This window comes from Heterodontus francisci, chromosome 40 (genome assembly GCF_036365525.1).
Source record: "Heterodontus francisci isolate sHetFra1 chromosome 40, sHetFra1.hap1, whole genome shotgun sequence".
In the NCBI taxonomy this organism is placed as follows: Eukaryota; Metazoa; Chordata; class Chondrichthyes; order Heterodontiformes; family Heterodontidae; genus Heterodontus; species Heterodontus francisci.
In genome coordinates, this window is record NC_090410.1 from 16,091,275 (window position 1) to 16,115,131 (window position 23,857).

Sequence of the window (23,857 nt, forward strand, 5' to 3'; positions counted from 1 at the left end):
CTGATGATAAATTGATGATCTTCCTCAGACAGAAATATAATGATCGGGCAAGTGTTATACTTGCATGTAGACTTTGCAGATAGGTAGGGTTAAGGTGTCAGTGGTGGCTCAGTGAGTAGCACTCTCCTCTCTGAGTCAGGCAATTATGGGTTCAAGTCACATGTCAATGCAGTACAAAGGGAGTACCGCACTGTCAAAGATGGTGTCTTTCAGATCAGATGTTAAACCAAGGCTCTGTTTGCTCTTTTAGCTAGATGTATAAGACCCCATGACGCTATTCAAAGAAGAGCAAGGGAGTTCTCTGCAGTGTTCTGGCCAATACTTAACCCTCAGCTAACATCTCTAAAACAGATTATCTGGTCATTATCACATTGCTGATTGTGGGAGCTTGCTGTGCACAAATTGACTGTCATGATTCCTATATTACAACAGTGACTATACTTCAAAAGTACTTCATTGGCTATAAAGCACTTTTGGGATGTTGTGAAATGTGTTATATAAATGCAATGATGGTATTTTGAGACTGCAGAGATTCTCGGCTGCGCCAGTTTGATCGAGGAGATAACCACACATTAGACAACAATGACATCCCTCATTTTGACCATAAAACTCATCATAAAATGCAAATTTAAAACAAAATAAAGCCAATTGTCTGGCTTGGTGATTCTTGCACCTACTTTACTGTTGAGAGCAAAATAGAATGTCCTGGCATCCATTTGCTGCAAAGAATGATTTAGAAAATACAGAATAAGGAAATGCTGTAATAAAACTATTTCTTTTGAATGTGACTTTTCTATGGCTGATAGAAAATGGGCTCATGGGCCCCACATTCAGACTCCGAGTGTCGTTAATGTAATTGCCCTTTAACCACCTCCACCAGCTTTCCGGCACTTTTTGCGGGCCCTGTTTTTGGTATGTTTTGAAAGAAAGTAAAGAAAAAAGTCAAAGATTTTTGTGGTATCACGTGAGTGGAATTAAAGCAAGTTTTCAGCCTGTCTGTGAGGTGGGGCGTGGATGCGAGCAGACTGTCAAACCACCCCACCAGGAACCTGGGATTCTGTGGAACCCAGAGCCCAGGAGTGAAGATGTATTGCTTCAATTGTATAAAGCATTAGTGAGACCGCACTGGAGTGTTGTATACAGTTTTGGTCTCCTTATCTAAGAAAGGATATACTTGCCATAGATGGAGTGCAAAGGAGGTTCACCAGACTAATCCCTGGGATGGTGGGATTGTCTTATGCAAAGAGATTGCAGAAACTGGGCATGTATTCTCTAAAGTTTTGAAGAATGAGAGGTGATCTCATTAAAATTTACAAAATTCTTACAGGGCGTGACATGGTAGATGTGGATAGGATGTTTCCCCTGGCTGGTGAGTCTAGAACAAGTGGACACAGTCTCAGAATAAGGGGAAGGCCATTTAAGACTGAGGTGAGGAGGAATTTATTTACTCAGAGGATGGTGAATCTGTGGAATACTCTACAGTGGAGGTTCAGTCATTGAGCATGTTCAAGACAGAAACTGACAAATTTCTAAATACCAACAACATCAAAGGATCTGGGGCTAGTGGGGGAAAATGGTGTTGAGATAGATGATCAGCCATGATCTGTTTGAATGGCAGAGCAGGCTCGATGGGCTGAATGGCCTACTCCTGCTCCTATTTCTTATGATCCTGTGATCCTAGAACAGAAGTGCCTTCAAGAAAAGTTCACCAAAAACTTTTTTAAAAAGCAGAAATTGGAGTTAATGTTACATCGCTAACCTTTTCGGTTCTGACGAAAGGTCATCTACTATAAACATTGACTGTTTTTCTCTTTTCACAGATGCTGCCTGACCTGCTGGGTGTTTTCAGCATTTTCTGGATTGTCTTTTAAATTTCAGCTTTGCAGCTCCTGCAGTATTTTGCTTTTGCAAAATGGTTTGGTTGTGTGTGTGCAGGCCAGTGCTACCTTATTTATATTCCAAACTGTCTGTCGAATGTATAGTGACCCAAAGTGCATTTAAGGGGAAGCTAGATAAGCACATGAGGGAGAAAGGAAGGAAGGAAGGCTGTGCTGATAGAGTTAGATGAAGAGGAGTGGAAGGTGGCTGCTGGATTACGAACACGGGCATAGACCCGTGGGCCGCATGACCTGTGTCTGTGCTGTAAATTCTATGTAAACTTTGCTGTAGTCTGTAGACTACACAGAATTAGATTGTCATGTATTAAAGCCTCAGCAGTAAATCTTAGACTTCATCGGAAGTGTAAATTCAAGAGTACACTGGTCGAGCAAAAATGTTGCACTTGGATGTAAATTTAACGATGCATTTTGCGATGCCTGAATATTTGGCATGGACTGTGTAAGATCGTGGAATTGGCTGGTTACAGGTGATTTTTCTGCTGGAAGTAACGGCAGGAACTCATCCCTGGCTGGAAGTCGGTGGTGAAATTGGACCCGGGGAAGGGGAGGGGAGGGGGTGGGTGCCTTTAAGGATTGTGCTGTGCCGAGGACCAGCGCCACACATGTCAGAAGCTGGGCTGCTCCATACACACACGCACTGCCGATCGGCGCAACTCACCCGCATTACAAGCGCACATCTCTGGGACTACGTCCTGTTCAAAACAGCAGGTGAGATAAGAACAAAAGTCTTGTTTTAACTTTGAAAAGTAAACTTTACCGACCCTCCCTTCTTATTAATTAACATTTCTTTAAAGAATGGATCAAATTCTGGATAACCATTTAAAGATTGTTGCATAATATAATATTTTATCAATACATTAACTTTACCTTTTCTAACCATAACTTTATTCTATTTATTACAAATTTCTCATGATAAACATAAAGAAAAGCTGTCCATTTATATACATTATAAATGCACCTATATGCCAAATTTGTTCTATAGCATCTGCCAAGCTTTGTACTTAATTTTAATCATATATTTTCCCATTCCGATGAATTAATGCTGGAGTTTTTAGGGAGCTTTTCGATGTTCTCAAAATTTTACTACTTCTTTTCTAACTTGTTTTTTTTTTGATCGCATCTATTGACTCCACTTTGCTCAGTTGTTCTTGGCCCGTCCTGTTTTACCAGGGTTCTGTTCACCAGCTGCTGGCGCCTATTTAAGGATGATTTATGTGGAGAGGAAATGTATCCAAAATCTGAAATTCTTTGCACTTAGCGTGCGATCTGCGCAGCGACAGTCTGTGATACCTTTGTACTGCGCAAAACCCCCAGGTAGAGCGTGAAAGCGGTTAAAAGAATGGATAGCGAGCAGGAATGCTTAGTCCCTCTTGTTCATTGCTTCTCAGTCTATCTGGCTGCCCCACTATATTGCCTATTTGGATTTCCCTCCTTCTCTTTGACTTTCTCTGTTATTTATATGTCCCTTGTTTCTCTATTTTGTCCACCTGACACTCTCTCCTTGCACTGTAACACGTCTCTATTGTCCATGCTGTTCGCTTTTTCTACTTTTTCGTGTCTCTTTCTCACTCATTTCCAACCGCTGCCTCTTAGAAAACAAAGTTTGTGGATGAAATACTGATTGTGTTGATAAAATATTCTATTATGCAACAATCTTTAAATGGTTATCATTGCTAGGAAGTGTGAGGATTCACCACGGACTCCAGTGTAGCACAGACTATGTGGCATAGGCTGAGGCTAAGTGCGAAATCCCAGATAAATGATCAGGAGTATGGAAGATTAAGGAACGATCTATTTGTATTTCAGATGATTAAAGGATTTGATAGGATAGATGAGAGTGAAACTATTTGCTATGATGCGAGAGTCCAGAACAAGGGGGCATAACCTTAAAATTCGAGCTGGGCCGTACTGGGATGATGCCAGGAAGCACTTTTTCACACAAAGTGGAGTGGAAATCTGGAACTCTCTCCCCCCCAAAAAGCAGATGAGATTGAAAATTTCAAAACTACAATTGATAGATTTTTGTTGGACGAGGGTTTTAAGGGTGACAGAACCAAGACTCAAGGGGATGAATGGCCTCCTCCTGTTCCGATGATTAATGCTGTGGCTGGATTGTGTCTATTTTATTTGGGCCAGCGGAGGCGACACTGGGAATCCCCAGATTCTGTACCACAAGCGTGCCTTTAGGAGGGCGTTGCTAAAAATAACCCACCCAAGGTTCAATCAAACTAAAAGAAGCTTAACGTGAACTTACTTTCATCTGCCGTACAATGAAAGGTTCGAAGGTTATGGCCCATTGTTCTGGACTCTCCCATCATCGATTATAATTTGTGAATTTCTGAGTAACATTTACTTACTATTGCTGTCTGTGGTTCTCTTGACTCCTGAACAGAAGCGATGGAGATGGCTGAGAGGCTGTGTGAGACCTTGTGAGTGGGAAAAGGAAGAGCACAATGTTTTAAATCTTTACTTACCTGACATTATGTCTGGTAGAAACAGCATTAACTTGTCCTGGGGTAGGGTGGGGGGGGGGGGGGGGGTGGTGGGAAAGATCACTTAATGAGTTATTAAAAAGGGAATGCCCTACTGCTGCCCTTTAAGAGGGGTAATACTCCAGTGCAGTGCCAAGGAGGTTGTGCATTGTCAGAATCCCTTGGCTGAGATGCTAAACTCTTGCTTGTCTGCCTGTCCAGGTGGGTGTAAGAAAGTTGTAACCGGAAGACAGTTGTGTGGATGTTCTGAAAAAACACAATCAAATCAGATTTGAAATTTGAATGTCCTCCTTAAGCAGTAACATCTCACTGCCACTAATGCCCCCAAAGGAGGAATGAAACCCATATCTTGCCCTTCCGAAACTCTGTTTTACCAGCATTCTTAGTTAATCTGAGCTATTCATTGCCTGTATGCTAATCGGAGATTGCAAAGCATTCAATGATAATCCCAGATCATGGGGTAAACGACATCTGATTGGGAAATGTGGACAAGCTCATCATATTCCATAATGTTTACTTCTTAAAGAGATTTTTAAAAAATGAATCAAAAAATCCCTGGAATGTGATACAAGAACAAAAATGTTGGGAATGCAAAGCGGGCCCTTTAACATCTAAGAGGAAACAGGTTCATCTTACCTTTGTGTGTGTGGACCCTTCATCAGATCAACATTTTACAGGTGTCAACAGTGCAGCTGCTATTCCCAGTATTTTGTTCTGCAGTTATTGCCAGTTTGTTAAACTCACTGGATTGATGATCTATTATTTATTGGATTTATAGAATGTCTTTTTGATACCAATACTGTCAACCACCGCAGTGATTAGTCAGGCTAAACCAGTTACCTTCCAACTGTATTAACGATACTTTATGGAGCAGAGCATTTAAAGACAATTCTTAATGTGATGCTTGGGCTATGCTGTGAATTTTAGATTATACTATCAGCAGGCAAGCATTCTCTCACTTTGTACTGAAAATTATTGTGGGTGCTAAATTTTAAATACTAACAAGCTAAACATCTAATTTATTTTGAGAATGTGCAATGAATTGAGAAACATTATTTGTTACTGTATTTGTTATTGTGATTCTCCTTTCAGAAATGTTAATCATTAAGTGTGTATGGTGTACGTTCTTCAAACCGTCTATGAAAGGGAGAATGTGTACATTCTGAAAGTTGTTTCTATTACTTCCTTTTTCAGTATTGTTGTTTGTGGTTTTCTCCCATCTTCCTTTTTCATCATTTCTTCCCTCCTGCTTCAACTTCCCCAGTCAAGATGCGAGTCAAGATGCGACTTGTCTGTTTCATTCTAAGACTGGTCACTAGAGTGTGCACAAGAGCATCTAAGAAGTATCGGAACAGGATGAGGTCATTAGCCCCTTGAGTCTGTTCCGCTATTCAATGAGAGTATGGGTGATCAGGACATAACTCCATATATCTATCTGCCTTTGCCCCATGTCTCTTAATACCTTTGGTAACAAAAAATCTATCAATCTCAGATTTAAAATGATCAATTGACCTAGGATCAACTGGCGTTTGTGGAAGAGAGTTCCAAACTTCTGCCATCCTTTGCATGTCTAAGTGTTTCCTAACTTCATTTCTAAAAGACCTGGCTCTAATTTTTGCACTCTGTCCCTTAGCCCTCGACTCTCCTACCAGCGGAAATAGTTTATCTCTACCTTATAGGCATAGGGCGGCACAGTGGCGCAGTGGTTAGCACCGCAGCCTCACAGCTCCAGGGACCCGGGTTCAATTCTGGGTACTGCCTGTGTGGCGTTTGCAAGTTCTCCCTGTGTCTGCGTGGGTTTCCTCCGGTTGCTCCGGTTTCCTCCCACATGCCAAAGACTTGCAGGTTGATAGGTAAATTGGCCATTATAAATTGCCCCTAGTATAGGTAGGTGGTAGGGAAATATAGGGACAGGTGGCGATGTGGTAGGAATATGGAATTAGTGTAGGATTAGTATAAATGGGTGGTTGATGGTCGGCACAGACTCGGTGGGCTGAAGGGCCTGTTTCAGTGCTGTATCGCTAAACTAAACTTATCAGATCCCCTTAATATCTTGAAAACTTCCATCAAATCACCCTTTAATCTTCTAAATTCTAGGGAAGACAACCCTAGTTTGTGCAATCCCACCTCATAATTAAACTTCGGAGTTCAGGCCTAATTCTAGTAAATCTATGCTACAGTCCCTCAAAGGCCAATATATCCTTCCTGAGATGCAGTGCCGAGAAATAAACATATTACTTCAGGTGTAGTCTAACCAGAGCTTTGTATAGCTTTTAATCCCTTGTGTTCCAGTCCTCTAGATATAAAGGCTAGCATTCCATTAGCCTTTTTGATTATTTTATGTATCTGTCCGTGGTATTTTAATAAGAGGACTTGTTTTCTTGATTCCTCTATCCTCTTCTTCCCTGCTTCCCCCAACCCAGTCCAAACCTCATTACTCATGGTCAGCTTGAGATTAGGAGCTCACTCTCATCTTAGAACTGCCTACTAACAGCATTTGGGATCTTAGTGCACAGTACAATGTGCCTCCTACACACGCTAGCACTGAAAGGCATAGTGGGAAGGGGGGATAATTTAACTTAATGGGCAGTAAATCCATGGGAATGTCGGTTTTACAACCTGTCCAATATTGCTCCCTGCTGGAGAGTGAAATTGGGAAAGGTCTAAATGCAGCATTGCACTCTTTCCCATCAGTTTCCGGATTGGTGGGTTAGCTTAAATTCGTCCTGATACGTATTCTGTGTTTTGTGAATGTTGTTGTTTCATTGTTCTCTAAAATGAAATCGGTCCGTATTTTTCTATAACTCAGCTTACAAAAAAGCCAAAGATAGGTCTGTATGATTTTCCATTATCAAATCAAGGATGAGTCCTGAATGAATGAAATTATGCAAGTCTCTTTCCATGAGATTTTTTTTATCCATTCATGGGATGTAGGCGTCACTGGCTAGGCCAGCATTTATTGCCCATACCTAATTGCCCTTGAGAAGGTGGTGGTGAGCTGCCTTCTTGAACCGCTGCAGTCCGTGTGAGGTAGGTACTCCCACAGTGCTGTTAGGAAGGGAGTTCCAGGATTTTGACCCAGCGACAGTGAAGGAATGGCGACATAGTTTCAAGTCAGGATGGTGTGTGACTTGGAGGGGAACTTGCAGGTGGTGGTGTTCCCATGCATTTGCTCCTGTTGTCCTTCTAGATGGTAGAGGTCGCGAGTTTGGAATGTGCTAAGGAGCCTTGGTGCGTTGCTGCAGTGTATCTTGTAGATAGTACACATTGCTGCCACTGTGCGTCGGTGTTGGAGGAAGTGAATGTTTGTGGATGGGGTGCCAATCAAGTGGGCTGCTTTGTCCTGGATGGTGTTGAGCTTCTTGAGTGTTATTGGAGCTGCACCCATCCAGGCAAGTGGAGAGTATTCCATCACACTCCTGACTTGTGCCTTGTGGACAGGCTTTGGGGAGTCAGGAGGTGAGTTACTTGCCGCAGGATTCCTAGCCTCTGACCTGCTGTTGTAGCCACAGTATTTGTATGGGTACTCCAGTTCAGGTTCTGGTCAATGGTAGCCCCTAGGATGTTGATAGTGGGGAATTCAGCAATGGTAATGCCATTGAATGTCAAGGGGAGATGGTTAGATTCTCTCTTGTTGGAGATGGTCATTTCCTGGCACTGTGTGGCACGAATGTTACTTGTCAGCTATCAGCCCAAACCTGGATATTGTCCAAGTCTTGCTGCATTTCTACACGGACTGCTTCAGTATCTGAGGAGTCGCGAATGGTGCTGAACGTTGTGCAATCATCAGTGAACATCCCCACTTTTGACCAAATGATTGAAGGAAGGTCATTGATGAATCAGCTGAAGATGGTTGGGCCTAAGACACTACCCTGAGGAACTCCTGCAGTGATGTCCTGGATCCGAGATGATTGACCTCCAACAACCACAACATCTTCCTTTGCGCTAGGTATGATTTCAGCCAGTGGACAGCTTTCCCCCTGATTTCCATTGACTTCAGTTTTGCTAGGGCTCCTTGATGCCATACTCGATCAAATGCCACCTTGATGTCAAGGGCAGTCACTCTCACCTCACTTCTTGCGTTCAGCTCTTTTGTCCATTTTTGAACCAAGGCTGTAATGAGGTCAGGAGCTGAGTGGTCCTGGCGGAACCTGAACTGAACGTCATTGAGCAGGTTATTGCTAGGCAAGTGCTGCTTGATGGCACTGTTGATGACACTGTCCATCACTTTACTGATGATTAAGAGTAGACTGATGGGGCAGTAATAGGCCGGGTTGGACTTGTCCTGCTTTTTGTGTACAGGACATGCCTGGGCAATTTTCCACGTTGCTGGGTAGATGCCAGTGTTGTAGCTGTACTGGAACAACTTGGCTAGGGGCGCGGCAAGTTCTGGAGCACAGGCCTTCAGTACTATTGCCGGAATATTGTCAGGGTCCATAGCATTTGCAATATCCAGTGCCTTCAGTCATTTCTTGATATCACGTGGATGAATCGAATTGGCTGAAGTCTGGCATCTGTGATGCTGGGGACTTCAGGAGGAGGGCGAGATGGATCATCAACTCGGCACTTCTGGCTGAAGATTGTTGCAAATGCTTCAGCCCTACCTTTCGCACTGATGTGCTGGTCTCCCCCATCATTGAAGATGAGGATATTTGTGGAGCCACCTCCTCCAGTTAGTTGTTTAATTGTCCACCACCATTCACGGCTGGATGTGGCAGGACTGCAGAGCTTAGATCTGATCGGTTGGTTATAGGATTGCTTAGCTCTGTCTATCGCATGCTGCTTACACAGTTTGGCATGCAAGTAGTTCTGTGCTGTTGCTTGACCAGGTTGACACCTCATTTTGAGGTATGCCTGGTGCTGCTCCTGGCATGCCCTCCTGCACTCTTCATTGAACCAAGGTTGTTCTCCTGGCTTGATGGTAATGGTAGAGTGGGGGGATATGCCAGACCGTGAGGTTACAGATTGTAGTTGAGTACAATTCTGCTGCTGCTGCTGACAGCCCACAATGCCTCCTGGATGCCCAGTTTTGCATTTCTCGATCTATTCGAAATCTATTCCATTTAGCACAGTGGTAGTGCCACACAACACGATGGAGGGTATCCTCAATGAGAAGGCGGGACTTCGTCTCCGCAAGGACTGTGCGGTGGTCAATACTGTCATGGACCAATTTTCACCAAGGAAAGAATTAACACCTTATCATATCCCAAAGTGAATAACAACCAAAATTACTTTCTGAAATGCACTGTTATTCTGTAAGTAAACATTTACACACAGCAAGGTCCCATAAACAGCAGATAGCCAGCTGATCTGATTTCAATGCTGTTGCTTGAGGTAGAAGTGTTGACCAGGGCACCTAGGAAACTATCTGCTCTTCCTCAAATCATGCTACAGGATCTTTAACATCCACCTGGTCAGGCAGACGGGGCCTCAGTTTTAACATCTAACCTGTAAAACAGAACCTCTGACAATGAAGCACTCCCTCAGTATGGTACTGAAGTGGCAACCTAGATTATATGCTGAAGTCCTGGAGTAGAGCTTGAATCCATGACCCTATTCCTCAGAGGCAAGAAAGTACCAGTTGACTTGAGCTGAGACTTGATGCTGCAGTTGTACATGTATAACTCGAGATCAAAATGGCCAAAATGATAAAGTGCTACAGCATCAAAATATATTTGTAGACAATCTAGAGACTACTCTCTCATGCTTCTGACAGTATTGGAGGAATTACTGGGACATGGAGCACTAGTGGTGAGACGTGGAAGTGAATAATGAGGACATGTTTGAGGTAAACAAACTGGGTGATGTGACGCAACTTCTGAAACACTCATGTTTGCTGCAAATATGCATAAATTTGGGAACTATATTAAAAAAATACAGTTTTAAAATAAAATGCATTCGAGTTTGTCGCATAGACACTGTGGTTGCCATAGTGATCAGCCCTCAAGATCGGTTTCATTTTTGGTGGGAGATTTTTTGGGATGTTGGTACGGAGCACGTGTGGAATGCAATATGTTCGGATAGGGGATGTTTTATGTGAAAGCAGCAAATTGTCAGATAATGGTGGAAGTACACAATAGGTCAATCAGAATTTGAAACACTAAAAGAAAGACTTATAATCATAGAATCATACAGTAGTACAGCAGCAGAGGCCATTCAGTCCATTGAGTCTGTGCCAGCTCTTTCAAAGAGCAATCCAGTTAGTCCCACTCACCCGCTCTTGTCCCATACCCTTGCCAATTTTCCGCCTTCAAGTATTTATCCAAATCCTTTTTGAAGGCTACCACTGAATTCATTTCCACCAGCCTATCAGGCAGTACATTCCAAATCTTAACCCTTTGTGGTGTAAAAAAGATTTTCCTCATGTTGCCTCTGATTCTCTTGCCAATCACCTTAAATCTGTTATCAACCCTTCAACCATTGGAAACAGTTTCACTTCAGTTACTCTATCTAAACGTTCATGATTTTAAACACCTCTATCAAATATCCTCTAAGCCTTCTCTACTCTAAGGAGAACAACCCCAGCTTCTCCAGACCATCCACATAACTGTAACCCTTCACCCTTGAGCCATTCTAGTAAATCTCAACTGTACTCTCACCAAAGCCTTCAATTCCTTCCTAAAGTGTGGTGCCCACAATTGGACCCAAGACTCCAGCTGGTGCCAAACTAGCGTTTTATATAGGTTTAGCATAACTTCCTGACTTTTATACTCTTTGGGCTGGATTTTTGTGTAAGCTTTAGGACCCTGATGATGGGACCAAAAGGGGGTCACGAGCCCCCCACTTACTGACAGCACGCCTGCTACTGCAATCTTCCTAGAGGCAGCCTCCTAATTGGCTGACTCTGCATTCATCATCCTATTCGAGCTGTCGATGCTGCTGGCCCAATCAGAGGGCCGGCAGTTCTGGAGACTCGGCAGCCCCTCCAGGAGAGGTGGGTATTGCTGAGGCAGGTCGGGAACTGTGACGGTGCCTCAACATGGGGGTGCCCTCAATGGCGTTCATGAAATTCCAAAGTGGTGAGGGCTGAAGCCGGTGGGCCTTATGGAACAAAGGGGGAACCCCTCTAGAGGAATCGGCGCAAGCGGCCATTGCTGCCCACAACCCTGTCATTAGGGCATGGAGCCTCCAGCTGCAATGGCCCCCCCCAGTCTGTTGCTGGGAGGTCACCTCAATTGAAATGGCAGCCTCTGCACACGGTGGAGGCTGCTCCGACGTCAGCAAAGTACCAGCACCAGCACAAAGTTGCCTTTAATTGGGGCCTTTAAACACCTCCGCGGAGCAGGAGGCTAATCCAGTTTCCCACCCACTCTTGGGAAAGTTCTCCAGTGAAGGGAATGCATCAGGGAGCAATCCCAACATGGGTCCTGTTGTTATCCCTGAGGGCACCAACCAACCAAAAGTATTGAATCTACCAACTGACCCTAATTTAGGAAACCAAAAACCAATTGGACAAGACTTCACTTACATAAATTTTACTTTCACACTCAAACTAAAACCAACATAAATTAAACGTGAATTAACAGTTAAATCACAATCAATACATATAGCTTAAAAGTTACACATGAATTAGCAGATGCATCAAGAAAGGTCCTTGCAGTCTGCTGATCAATCTCACAGCACAACAAAACCAGGATCCTCCTCAGGTAACTTTTCAAGTCTAGTCCTCTAGAACGCAGATATGGGAGTAATGATGTCCTGTCAATAGTGAGTGATGCAATCATCCCTTTAATGGTTTAGTCTTATCGCCTCTTCAGCTTCGCCCACTACCGTCTTGATGGTGTGGCTCTGCTGATAGGTTTTCAGTGGCTGAAGACAATGGGAACAACTTGTATCTTCCAAGGGTCATCTACCAGAAAATAGTTTCCAATTCAAAGAGCTTGTCCTTTTAAAACCAACAGCTCCCTGCTTTTTCCAGTTCAGCAGCCCTAGGAGACTCTTTTAAAACCAACAACATCCAGCTCTGCAGCTGACTTCTTGTTAAAAACACACAGCCTTTTTCTGGCTTACCACTCTCTCTTGTGTTTTCTTGACAAACTCACACAGCTTTTCTCTTTACTGGCCTAACACCCTGTAGAGACTTCTTAACAAACTGAAACTAAAAACTCCAATCACATGAATCTGGTTTAAAAAAATGTTTGTTTTTCCCTCAGTTACAAGACTGTTTGATGGTCTAACCTGGGTTTGACCTCCCAGAATCTGGAAACCTCCTCACACTCCCAACCTCAAATCAGAAACTGTCACAAAACACAAACACAAACTGTACAGAACTCAATTTACACATGAAGACTCCGTAACAGCTCCCCTCTTTTTCCCCTGCCTCCCCTCCCCCACCCCACCACTGCCTCCAACCCTGTCTCCACAGGGCCAGGAAAATACAGCCCTATATCTCTGTTTCTAAAGCCCAGGATTCCATATGCTAACCTGTACTGCCACCTTCAAGGATTTGAGCATGAACACCCTGAGGTCTTTGTTTTTGCATCCCCTTTAAAACTACCATTTAACTTGTATTGTCTCTCCTCATTATTCCTGCCATTCTTCTTTCATCTGGCATGTGTCCACCTAGTCCACCAGCCTATCTCTCTTCTCTTATAGTCTTTCCTCATAGTGTACTATACTTCCATGTTTCGTGTCATCTGCAAATTTTGAAATTGTGCCCAGTGCCCCCAAATCCAAATCATTAATGTATATCATTTATATAATTCTTCTAACATCCTCAGGACAGCCCAAAGCGCTTTACAACCAATGAGGTACTTTTGAAGTGTAGGCGCTGTTGTAATGTAGGAAATGCAGCAGCCAGTTTGCACACAGCAAGATCCCACAATGAACAATGTGATAACGACCAGATAATCTGTTTTCATGAAGTTGGTTGAGGAATAAATATTGGCCAGGACACCAGGGAGAACTCCCCTGTTCTTAGCAAAGGAGCACTGTGAGATTTTTTTACATCTATCAGAAAGGGCAGATAGGGCCTCAGTTTAATCTGTCTTTCGAGAGATGGCACCTTTGACAGTGCAGCACTCCCTCAGTATTGCACCAGAGTGTCAACCTTGATTTTGGGCTCAAGTTCCTGAAGTGGGACCTAAACCCACAATCTACTGACTCACTGGCAAGAATGCTACTCACTGGGCTACAGCTGACGCCTAAAAGGTAGGTTAGCATTTCTATGTCAACCCTTTGGCAGAAGGAAGGGTGTGGGTGAGCTGCTGTATATTTCCAGCCTTTTTATTCTCCTTTAGATCTCCAGCACCTGAGAGATTATGTTGCAGCCTTGAAATCATTTACTGCCATCTGTTCTCATTTACAAATTATACTGAGTATTTCACGGTGGCCAAACACACTGCTTGTGGAGTTACTGAGTGTGACACCCAGACCAGTCTGAACTGATCTGCACAGGGTTAGCAAGGGGTGCTGCTAGTGGTTTAGGGCCAGAGAGTGACAAATCAGCCAGCGGTCCCTTACTCCAGCGGTCCAGTGACTTCTGCTTGAGAAGTGCAGGGAGTTAAACATTGGGTGAGAACCGGATCAGGGCCTGTTAAAGAAAGACTTGTGCCTTTTATGAACCTCAGGTTATCCCAAAGCATTTTACAGTGTCATTAATATTGTAATGTAGGAAACGCAGCAGCAAATTTGCACACAGCAAGCTCCCATAAATAGCAATGTAATAATGACCAGCTACTTTAGGGCGGCATAGTGGTGCAGTGGTTAGCACCGCAGCCTTACAGCTCCAGCAACCCGGGTTCGATTCTGGGTACTGCCTGTGCAGAGTTTGCAAGTTCTTCCTGTGACCGTGTGGGTTTCCGCCAGGTGCTCTGGTTTCCTCCCACAGCCAAAGACTTGCAGGTTGATAGGTAAATTGGGCATTGTAAATTGCTGCTAGTGTAAGTAGGTGGTAGGGGAATTGAGGGGATGTGGTAGGAATATGGGATTAATGTAGGATTAGTATAAATGGGTGGTTGATGGTCAGCATAGACTCGGTAGGCCGAAGGGCCTGTTTCAGTGCTGTATCACTAAATAAATAATGGTATTAGTTGAGGGATAAACATCGGCTAGGACATCAGGAATAATTCCTCTGCTCTTCAAAGAATCACACAGCACAGAAGATCATTCAGTGCATCGTGGCAGTGCTGACTCTTTGAAAGAGCCATCTGGTTAGTCCCACTCCTTTGCTCTTTGCCCATTGCCTTCCAAATTTCTCCATTTCAAGGAGGTATCCAATTCTCTTTTGAAAGTTACAATTGGATCTGCTTCCACTGCCCTTTCAGGTGGTGCATTCCAGATCATACAACTTCTTTGAAATATGGGATCTTTCACATTCCCCTGAGAGGCAAATGGGGCGTCAATTTAACATTTCATCCAAAAGACAGCACCTCCAACAGGTCCACACTTCCTCAGGAGTGCACTGAGTACTTCAGATTCGAAAAATGAGATCTGAGCCAACAGCCTTTGGACTCAGAGTTGAGAGTCGTACCACTGAACTATAGTTGACTATTGGTGCTAGTATCCTTCCTGCCTGTGATGTTTCCTGATTGATGCTATCTACAATTGCATTAACCTGTAATGTTAGTGACAACAATCTCTCATGCAGCAAGCACTGATGCACCACAAAACCTCTGTAAATAGACATTTGGAACCATAGAATCATAGAATGGTTACAGCAAAGAAGGAGACAATTCAGCCCATTGTATCCATGCCAGTTCTCTGCAGGAGCAACACAGCTAGTCCCACTCACTCGCCCTCTCCCCATAGCCCTCTTCAGGTGCTTATCCAATTCGATTTTGAAAGCCACGTTTGAATTTGCCTTCACTACACTCTCAGGCAGTGCATTCTAGATCCTGACCACTCGCTGCATAAAAAAGATTTTCTTTATCACGCCGTTGGTTCTGTTGTCAATCACCTTATATCTGCGTCCTCTGATTCTCAACCCTTTCACCAAAGAGAACAATTTCTCTCTATCGACTCTGCCCAGACAACTCATAATTTTTATCACCTCTATCAAATCTCCTTGCAACCTTGTTTTCTCTAAGGAGAACAACCTGAGCTTCTCCAATCTATTCATATAACTGAAGCCCCTTGTGCCTGGAGCCATTATCATAATTCTTTCCTGCACCCTCTCTAAAGCCTTCACATGCATCCTAAATTGCAGTGCCCAGAATTGGACACAATACTCCTGTTGAGGCTTAATCAGTGTTTTATAAAGATTCATCGTAACACTCTATGCCTCTGTTTAATGATTACTTCAAAGTTCTCATTGCATGGATCATTCATGTAACGCCACAATTTATTTTTAAACACACACACAAAAGGAAAAACCTAATGCAAAGCAAAATTATAGTTTTAATCTGGTAAAAATGATGAAAAATGACCTGATAGACATGGTCAACATGGGGCAGAGGAAACTTGGAAGGAATGATCTGTGCAAGGAGATAAAATAAGATGAAGGTTTTTGGTAGAAGAACAGGGGTCTTAAAGCAAATGAAGCCATCAGGAAAGGGTCAAAAAACACTTGGCAGGGAATGGTTAAGAAATAGTCAAGAGCTGGGAGCAGGGTGTAAGATTCAGGAAGGGTGTGAAGATTGGAGAATGGAATGAGAGGAAAGTAGAAAAGTAGATTGCAGCTGAAGAATGGAGCAGAAAGTGGTGAATTAGAGCACAGAGTCTGCGAGTGGATGAAGAAGGTCATTTTAATGTAGATTTAATTTAAGCTGGAGCAGATGAAGAATGGAGCAGGATGAAGAATGAATATTGCATGAAGTTCAATGGACTCGAGAATCGTGGACAAATAGAGTGGGGAAGGAGAGCCCACAAGCAGGACAGGAGGAAAGAAGCTATTTTAATTTAATTTTAATTTAACTTAATTATTTTTAATAAAAATAAACTGAGCTAGAAACCAAAATTCTGGGCAGGCATGGCAACTTGTTATACGGCGTTGTAGAAGCCTGCAATGACAGTGTGACAGGCGAGATGTTTACATACAGTTTCTCTGTTGTAAATGTTAACACATTGGTATTGGGGGTGGTAGGGGTGGTGAATGACTGTGGAGGTTCTCCTGTTTGTCTGCTGTACATTCAGTGGAACAACTGTGGAAACTCCAGAGAAACAGCATAAGCCGCTCTTTCCCTGTTTTCCCACAGTTCCATGAAAATTATGTCAAAGTATGGCGGATGAATGCGAGAACCCCATGAAAATTCCCTCCCCTGTAGTTTCCATTTTAAATAATGATAGGAAAGCATTATTCACAGGAAGTCATGGTAATGTGAATAGCATATACATGCAGTTGCAAGACTTGTATTAATATCTATATATCTATAATGAAATAACAAAGCGAATTGTCATAATTTAGGAGAAAGTCACCAGTAAAAGCCTAGTAGTTATCACAGAATGTATTATAACTGAGAGCTTTGTGATAACAATGTGAGACAATGGGATTAAGGAACCAAGGCACGTAGATGGAGTTAGAATACAGATCAGCATGATCCAATTGAATGGCGGAACAGACTTGAGTGGCTGAATGGCCTCCATCTGTTCCTGTTAATAGCATCTAATTGCACAAGTTCTATTTCGCAGTGGAGATTATTAGCTGATTACAGTGTTGGTTTTTCTCCTCGTGCTTTTGTTAGCTACTTGCTCTTCCTCCATTTCAGTGGCGATGGCACTAACTTGAACTTATAAAGCTTCTTTTGCATGAAGAAATATCCTAAGTCCATGGGTATGCAGAAAATGAATGCTGAGCGAAGGAAGGTGACTGAAAGCTTCGTCAATGAGTGGGTTTTAAGGAGAAGATCGATGTGCAGAGGCAATAAAGTTTAGGAAGAGAATTGCAGAGAGCGGCATAAGGCATAACTGTGACTAATGGGGCAAAATGGAAGGAAGTTTCACAAGAGATGCTAAAATCATTCTATAAGCAGTTAGCAGTTTACTGCAGTCCCTTTAATAATGATAATATAGCTGGATAGATCTCCATTTGGAATGGTAATAGTACACTGTGCATTTCCACCGAGTTAGTAAGACCGCCCAGGAACACGCAATGAGAATAGCAATATCATATTTCAGGTTTGGCCAGCCATGTGTCTAACATGCATAGAAATCCATTATTCTGCTTATGTATAGAATTACGTAGAATGCAAAGCACAGTAACAGGCCATTCATTCCAACTGGTCCATCCTGGTGTTTACATTGCACAAGAACCACCTCCTGCCCATCTCCTTATAACTTTATCAGCATAACTTTCTATTCCATTCTCCCTCATGTGCTTATCTAACTTCCCATTAAGAAACTCCAAACCAAACTATGGAGAAATCCATACAGGCAGAGTTTCTGTTTGACAATATGGAGTAGAGACACGTCCCACTTACCGAAATGCAGAGAACAGGTACAGTTTGGCAAGAACAAAGGCTTAGGCCAACCCAGCTCCACGCAGGTGACTGTTAAACTGAAATTGTACAGCTTACCAACATAAGCTCTGATAAACTTTCCATTGGTTATCCAGCCAGGACCATTCTACCAGTTAGGGCTTGCAAGGGTGTCTGGTGTTAAAGTGGGAAGAATCCCAACTCTGAGTAATGGCTTTACCTTTCTGATTCCATTCATGAGCCAGGCTATCTGGACAATCATCAACAACGCTTGGCAAAGGTGCAAATATTAGATATTGGATTATTGAGTTTGCCACAAGAGAATTGACTTGGGCCTAAACTTCCATTGCTAGATGTGTTATATTAGAGCCAATTCAACTCCAAAGCTTACCTCCACTCGCAGCCTAGGAGGATAGTCACTTCTTGGTCATTAGGCAATTGACAAGTGGCAAATCTTGATAGACAGCAGTCAGATGCTCATTAATGGCTAGATTGGCAGCATGACTATGCAGTGCTGCCATCATCTTTAACACAGCATGGAGTCACACCATGACACATCAACTAGTGATTCTACCAATTGGAGCTATGGAGCTACAGCAGTAGCTTCTTGCTTCTCTGTAACCTAATAATTGCCAATACCAAAACCTGGATCAATAAGCACATATTCTCTGAGAACTCTGCATTCCTCCAATTCTGGCCTCTTACGTATCCCCAGTTTTCTTCGCTGTACCATTGACATGCGTGCCTTCAGCTTTCTAGTTCCTAAGCTGTGAAATTCCCTCCATAAATCTCTCTGCCTCTTTCCCCTCCTTTAAAATTCTCTTTAAAACCTGCCACTTTGACCATATTTTTGGTCACCTGTCCTGATTTCACCTTCTTTGGCCCAGTGTCAAATACTGTCTGATTACACTCCTCTACAGTGTCTTGCGATGTTTTACTATATTAAAGACTCCATATATATGCAAGTTGTTGTTATTGTTCATACATAGTCTCCAGGTAACATCTTCCAGCAGCCGTCATTCTGATGACACACAACATTTTGTAAGGATGGCAGTATAGTGCCACAGAGATGCCTGGTGCGAGTAGCAGTACGATGTGGCACAACCCCATTTGGAATGCATTACTGCAAGAGTACATGCAGCGCATGCCCGATTATGAATAACAAAACACCACTGCACATATTCAGTGAGGATCCATTAATTCAGCAAATCTATTTACAATTTTTAATCTCTTGATTTTGCATTTTCCTGTTTAGTTTTATGTTGTCAGCAATTTTGTTGAAGAAATATCAAGCAGTTGTGAAACTTCTAGCATTGACGTAAGAGTCTTAGACTGAAGGAAATCATTAAAGTACTTCTGGCCCATTCACAAAGTTCAGAAAATGCTACAATTACTCTGTCTCTCACCCCCTCAATTACTCTCTAAAAACGAGCGATTCAGTTCTATCCTGAACTTGCCAATACTAGTCTCCTCCTGGCCTCCCTGGGGAGTCAGTTCCTTATATTCAGAACCTTTTGGTGTAATGTAGGTAAATGTAGACTGTCTTTTTACCTTCCCTTTGAATTTAACACTGTGCTCCCCTCTGTTCATGTATATTTGAGCCATATACCTAATGACTGCTACTATCCACAAAGAGAGTTTGCCTATTAATTCAGTAATTTATTTTCATGCTTAGTTTATTTGGCCAGTTTCAGAATTTATAGAGACATTCCCAATCTAGCTGAGTTCATAGTGAGAAACCATCATCAACCATTGGTTCTCATTAACCAGTGAGCTGTTTAGTCATAGTCCCTTAATGTCACTGAACAATTCCCGCTCTGTCGAGAGTGCTCCATTTATACTGCAGGGAGGACAACATTCTTGGGTTGTGGAGGTTGCTGCCAAGGCCGGCATTTATTGCCCATCCCAAGTTGCCCCCGAGATGGTGGTGCGCCTTCTCCTTGAATCTGCGGTTTGATACAACTGACTGGGTCAGTCATGTGGTTGAAGAACTAGAGTCACATGTAGGCCCAGACAGGGTAAGGACAACAGGTTTCCTTTGCTAAATGATGTGAGTGAACCATTTGGATTTTTACGATAATCTGACAGCTTCATGGTGATTTTAATAAAACCAATTTTTTTTTCTATAATTTTTTAAACTGAATTCAACTATTGTCTGGGTTATTAGTCCAGGTTTCTTAGCCCAGTAGCATAACCACTACACCTACTATACCCAGAGATTAAGATGTATATGCAAGTTCCACACATGCAGAGCTGCTCCAAAGTCAAAATGCAGTCACGGAGTTACAATTGCGAATTTACCAGTCCGCTTGGGACCTTCTCTGATGTTGGCAGAAGGCTGTCATAGGCGTGTTTGCCTGCTGGACCTTTTGGAAAACCCATCTATAGTTCTTCTTTAAAACCTGTAACTGACAGAGTAACAGACAAGAGAGTTTTGGCAGTTTAAAAACATGTTTTCTCCAAGATTTTCTGGGTAATGCATTGGAACAGTCAATAGAAGGTGCCAGTGGCCAGACTTCCTGTAACTGGATAGCTTCTTCATTAAATGCTGGAAGGAACAGCTTTGGGAATTGGGAACCATCTTTAGGTATTAGGACACTGGCAGCAATCTGCCAACACCATTGTTTGTATAAGTGGATTTAACTGTATCTAAGATACTAACACAAAACTCACACATCCACCGATGATCCTATATTTTATCGGGAAAGTTGTGTATGAATTCAACACTGGAAGAAAATAAGTGGAACTTCCAAATTTTCAAGTCTTTGAACTTTTTCTGGTTCTAAAATGGCTAGGAGAAATGGTTAGGAGAAACTTCTTTACCCACAGAATATGTAAATCGCTACCACATGGAGTAGTGGAGGCGTGTAGCATACATAGATGCATCTAAGGGGAAGCTAGATAAGTACTTGGAGGAGAAAAGAATAGAAGGATATGCCAATAGAGTGAGATGAAGGAGGATGGGAGGAGGCTTGTGTGGAGCATAGACCAGCATAGACCATTTGGGTTTGATGGATTGTTTCTGTACTCTAAATTCTATGTAATTCTATGTACAAAGTAAACACTTGAAATTTGAGGGTAAGTATTCACTGAACAGAACTTTTTAGCAAAAAAAATTTTGATCTAACATCAGATAGAAAATGGTTTGGGATTCTCAGTATCGATTTATTCAATAGCATTATATACTTTATACGAATTCTGTTACAAGAAGTTATCATTAAATTCCACATCCTTTTGTTTATTTCTGTATTTATTGTATATTTTTAAATGTTTAGATTAAATGGTGATTGCTGATGACTAAGGCAAGAGTGTGACATCCCGTGAGCAATTACTATGCCTATTGTGTGCAGTGCAACTGTTCCCCAAGTGGTGCAACTTTACATAAAAAGTCTTGGAAACAGGGAAAGTGCCAGTTTCTAAGCAGATCTAAGTGATGGCAAATTATTTCTCATGCTGATCAATGAACTTGAGTGACTCTCGCACTTCCCAGTGCCAGCAGTGGTCAGGACCAACCGTACAGGTGGGCAACATGGGTGACTACCCAGGGTGACGTAGTCATGGGTGGTGTGGGGACGCCATGGTCAAGAAGGTCTGCCATTAACAGCCTCGACCTCTGCAAAGGACTTGGCTATCTCCAATGCCTATATTTCCAATAGACAATAGTGCTCGTCAAGGAGAGCAAATTTCTAGAAATAGCAGATGCATTGTTGGTCATTTTTCAAAATTCTATAGTCTCTGGAACAGTTCCAACGGATTGGAGGGTCGCTAATGTAACCCTAATGTATTTAAAAAAGGAAGTAGAGAGAAAACGGAATTCTAGACCGATTAGCCTGATATCAGTAGTGGGGAAAATGCTAGAGACCATTATAAAAGATGCAAAAGCAGAGCACTTGGAAAACAATGACAGGATCGGACAACGTCAACATGGATTTATGAAAGGGAAATCATACTTGACAAATCTACTGGAATTTTTTGAGGATGTAACTAGTAGGATAAGGCAGAACCAGTGGATGTGATGTATTTGGACTTTCAGAAAGCTTTCGATAAGGTCCCACATAAGAGATTAGTGTGCAAAATTAAAGCATATGGGATTGGGGTAAGGTACTGACATGGATAGAGAACTGGTTGGCAGACAGGAAACAAAGAGTAGGAATAAACGGGTCTTTTTCCGAGTGGCAGGCAGTGACTAGTGGGGTACCGCAGGGATCAGTGTTAGGACCCCAGCTATTCACAATATATATTAATGATGTAGACGAGGGAATTAAACAAAGCTGGGTGGGAGTGTGAGCTGTGAGGAGGATGCAGAGAAGCTCCAGTGTGATTTGGACAGGTTGAGTGAGTGGGCAAATACATGGCAGATGCAGTATAATGTGAATAAATATGAGGTTTTGCACTTTGGTAGCAAAAACAGAAAGGTAGATTATTATCTGAATGGCGATAGATTGGGAAAGGGGGAGGTGCAGTGAGATCTGGTGTCCTTGTGCTCCAGTAGCTGAAAGTAAGTATGCAGGTGCAGCAGGCAGTTAAAAAGGCAAATGTTATGTTGGCCTTCTTAGCGAGAGGATTCGAGTACAGGAGCAGAGATGTCTTGCTGCAATTATACAAGGCCATGGTGAGACCACATCTGGAATATTGTGTGCAGTTTTGGTCTCCTTATCTGATGAAGGATGTTCTTGCTATGGAGGGAGTGCAGCGAAGGTTCATCAGACTGATTCCTGGAATGGCAGGACTAACATATGAAGAGAGATTGGGTCGATAAGGCTCATATTCACTAGAGTTAAGAAGAATGAGAGGGGATCTCATAGATACCTACAAAATTCTAACAGGACTGGACAGACTAGATGCAGGAAGGATGTTCCCGATGGCGAGGGAGTCCAGGACCAGGGGTCACAGTCTAAGGATAAGGGGTAAGCCGTTTAGGACTTAGATGAGGAGGAATTTCTTCACCCAGAGAGTGGTGTACCTGTCTAATTCTCTACCACAGAAAGCAGTTGAGGCCAAATCATTAAAGATATTGAAGAAAGAGTTAGATATAGTTCTTATGGCTCAAGGGATCAAAGGATAAGGAGAGAAAGCAGGAACAGGGTACTGAGTTTGGATGATCAGCCATGATCGTATTGAATGGCGGAGCAGGCTCAAAGGGCCAAATGGCCTACTCCTGCTCCTATTTTTCTATGTTTCTACGTTTCAAGTTTGAAGAGGAAGTTCCTAAATACATAGAAAGCATCTCAGGGTCCTGTTAACTACACCCATGCCAATGGCAGGCAGCGTACAGAACTTCTCAAAGTTGAAGCTCATAAAAACATATTTGCAATCGACCATAGGAGACAACCAGCCATCTTCACCGGCCATCCTGTCTTTCAAGAATGATGTGGCTCAAAATATCTTGGTGAAAAAGTTTTTTTATTTGTTTTTGTTATTTATTAGTTTAATGTTTCAGTTTGGTTTATTAGTTTATTGTTTAAGTTTGGTTTATTTTACACTTAACTAGATTGTTAATTTTTATGACATTTATTTTTTAAATTATAAAAGGCTTTTGAGATTACAGCTTTATTTCTGAAACTTTCATGAATACTTCTAGATACTTAAACTCAAAGAAAGGGCAAAATATAAGTCTGCCCAGGCCACGACTTTCCCTAAGACAGACCTTGGCTCTGATTCAGTGGATAGCACTTGCTTCTCTGAGTCAGAGGTCTAGGGTTCGAGAACCATTCAAGCACAAAACCTAGGTTGACATTCCAATTTGGTACTGAAGGACTGCTGCACAGTCGGAGATGCTGCTTTTTGAGATGTTAAACTGATGCTCAATTTTCCCTTTCAGATAGATTTAACAGATCACAATTTTGAGAAAATTGATGAGGGGGTGGGGGTGGAGTTCTCCCAGTGTCCTGACCAGTATTTGACCCTGAACTGGCATCACTAAACAGGTTATCTGGTCATTATCACATTGCTGTTTGTGGGAGCTTGCTGTGCACAAATTGGATGCAGCATTTCCTACATTACAAAAGTACTTAATTAGCTGTAATGGGCTTTGGATTGTCCTGAGGTTGTGAAAGGCGCTATATAAATGCAAATGTTTTCTCTGAGTAGCTAATCAAGGGGTCCAGAGGCAGAA

General features: G+C 42.5%; 1 protein-coding gene across 5 annotated transcripts in view; it reads left to right on the top strand.

The window, feature by feature from the left end:
• Window positions 1-2,479: 2,479 nt before the first annotated feature.
• LOC137353224 (gremlin-1-like) overlaps window positions 2,480-23,857 on the top strand; it is a 120,246-nt gene continuing 98,868 nt past the window's right edge. The window contains exons 1-2 of one of the 5 annotated variants that reach the window (XM_068019296.1): window positions 2,480-2,606; window positions 4,291-4,327. In XM_068019296.1, coding sequence (XP_067875397.1) covers window positions 2,501-2,606; window positions 4,291-4,327 — 143 coding nt within the window. In that variant the 5' untranslated portion in view covers window positions 2,480-2,500. Of the gene's footprint in view, window positions 2,607-4,290; window positions 4,328-23,857 lie in introns of those variants that run through there. The other 4 variants (XM_068019300.1, XM_068019299.1, XM_068019297.1 and 1 more) reach the window with 4 other exon arrangements.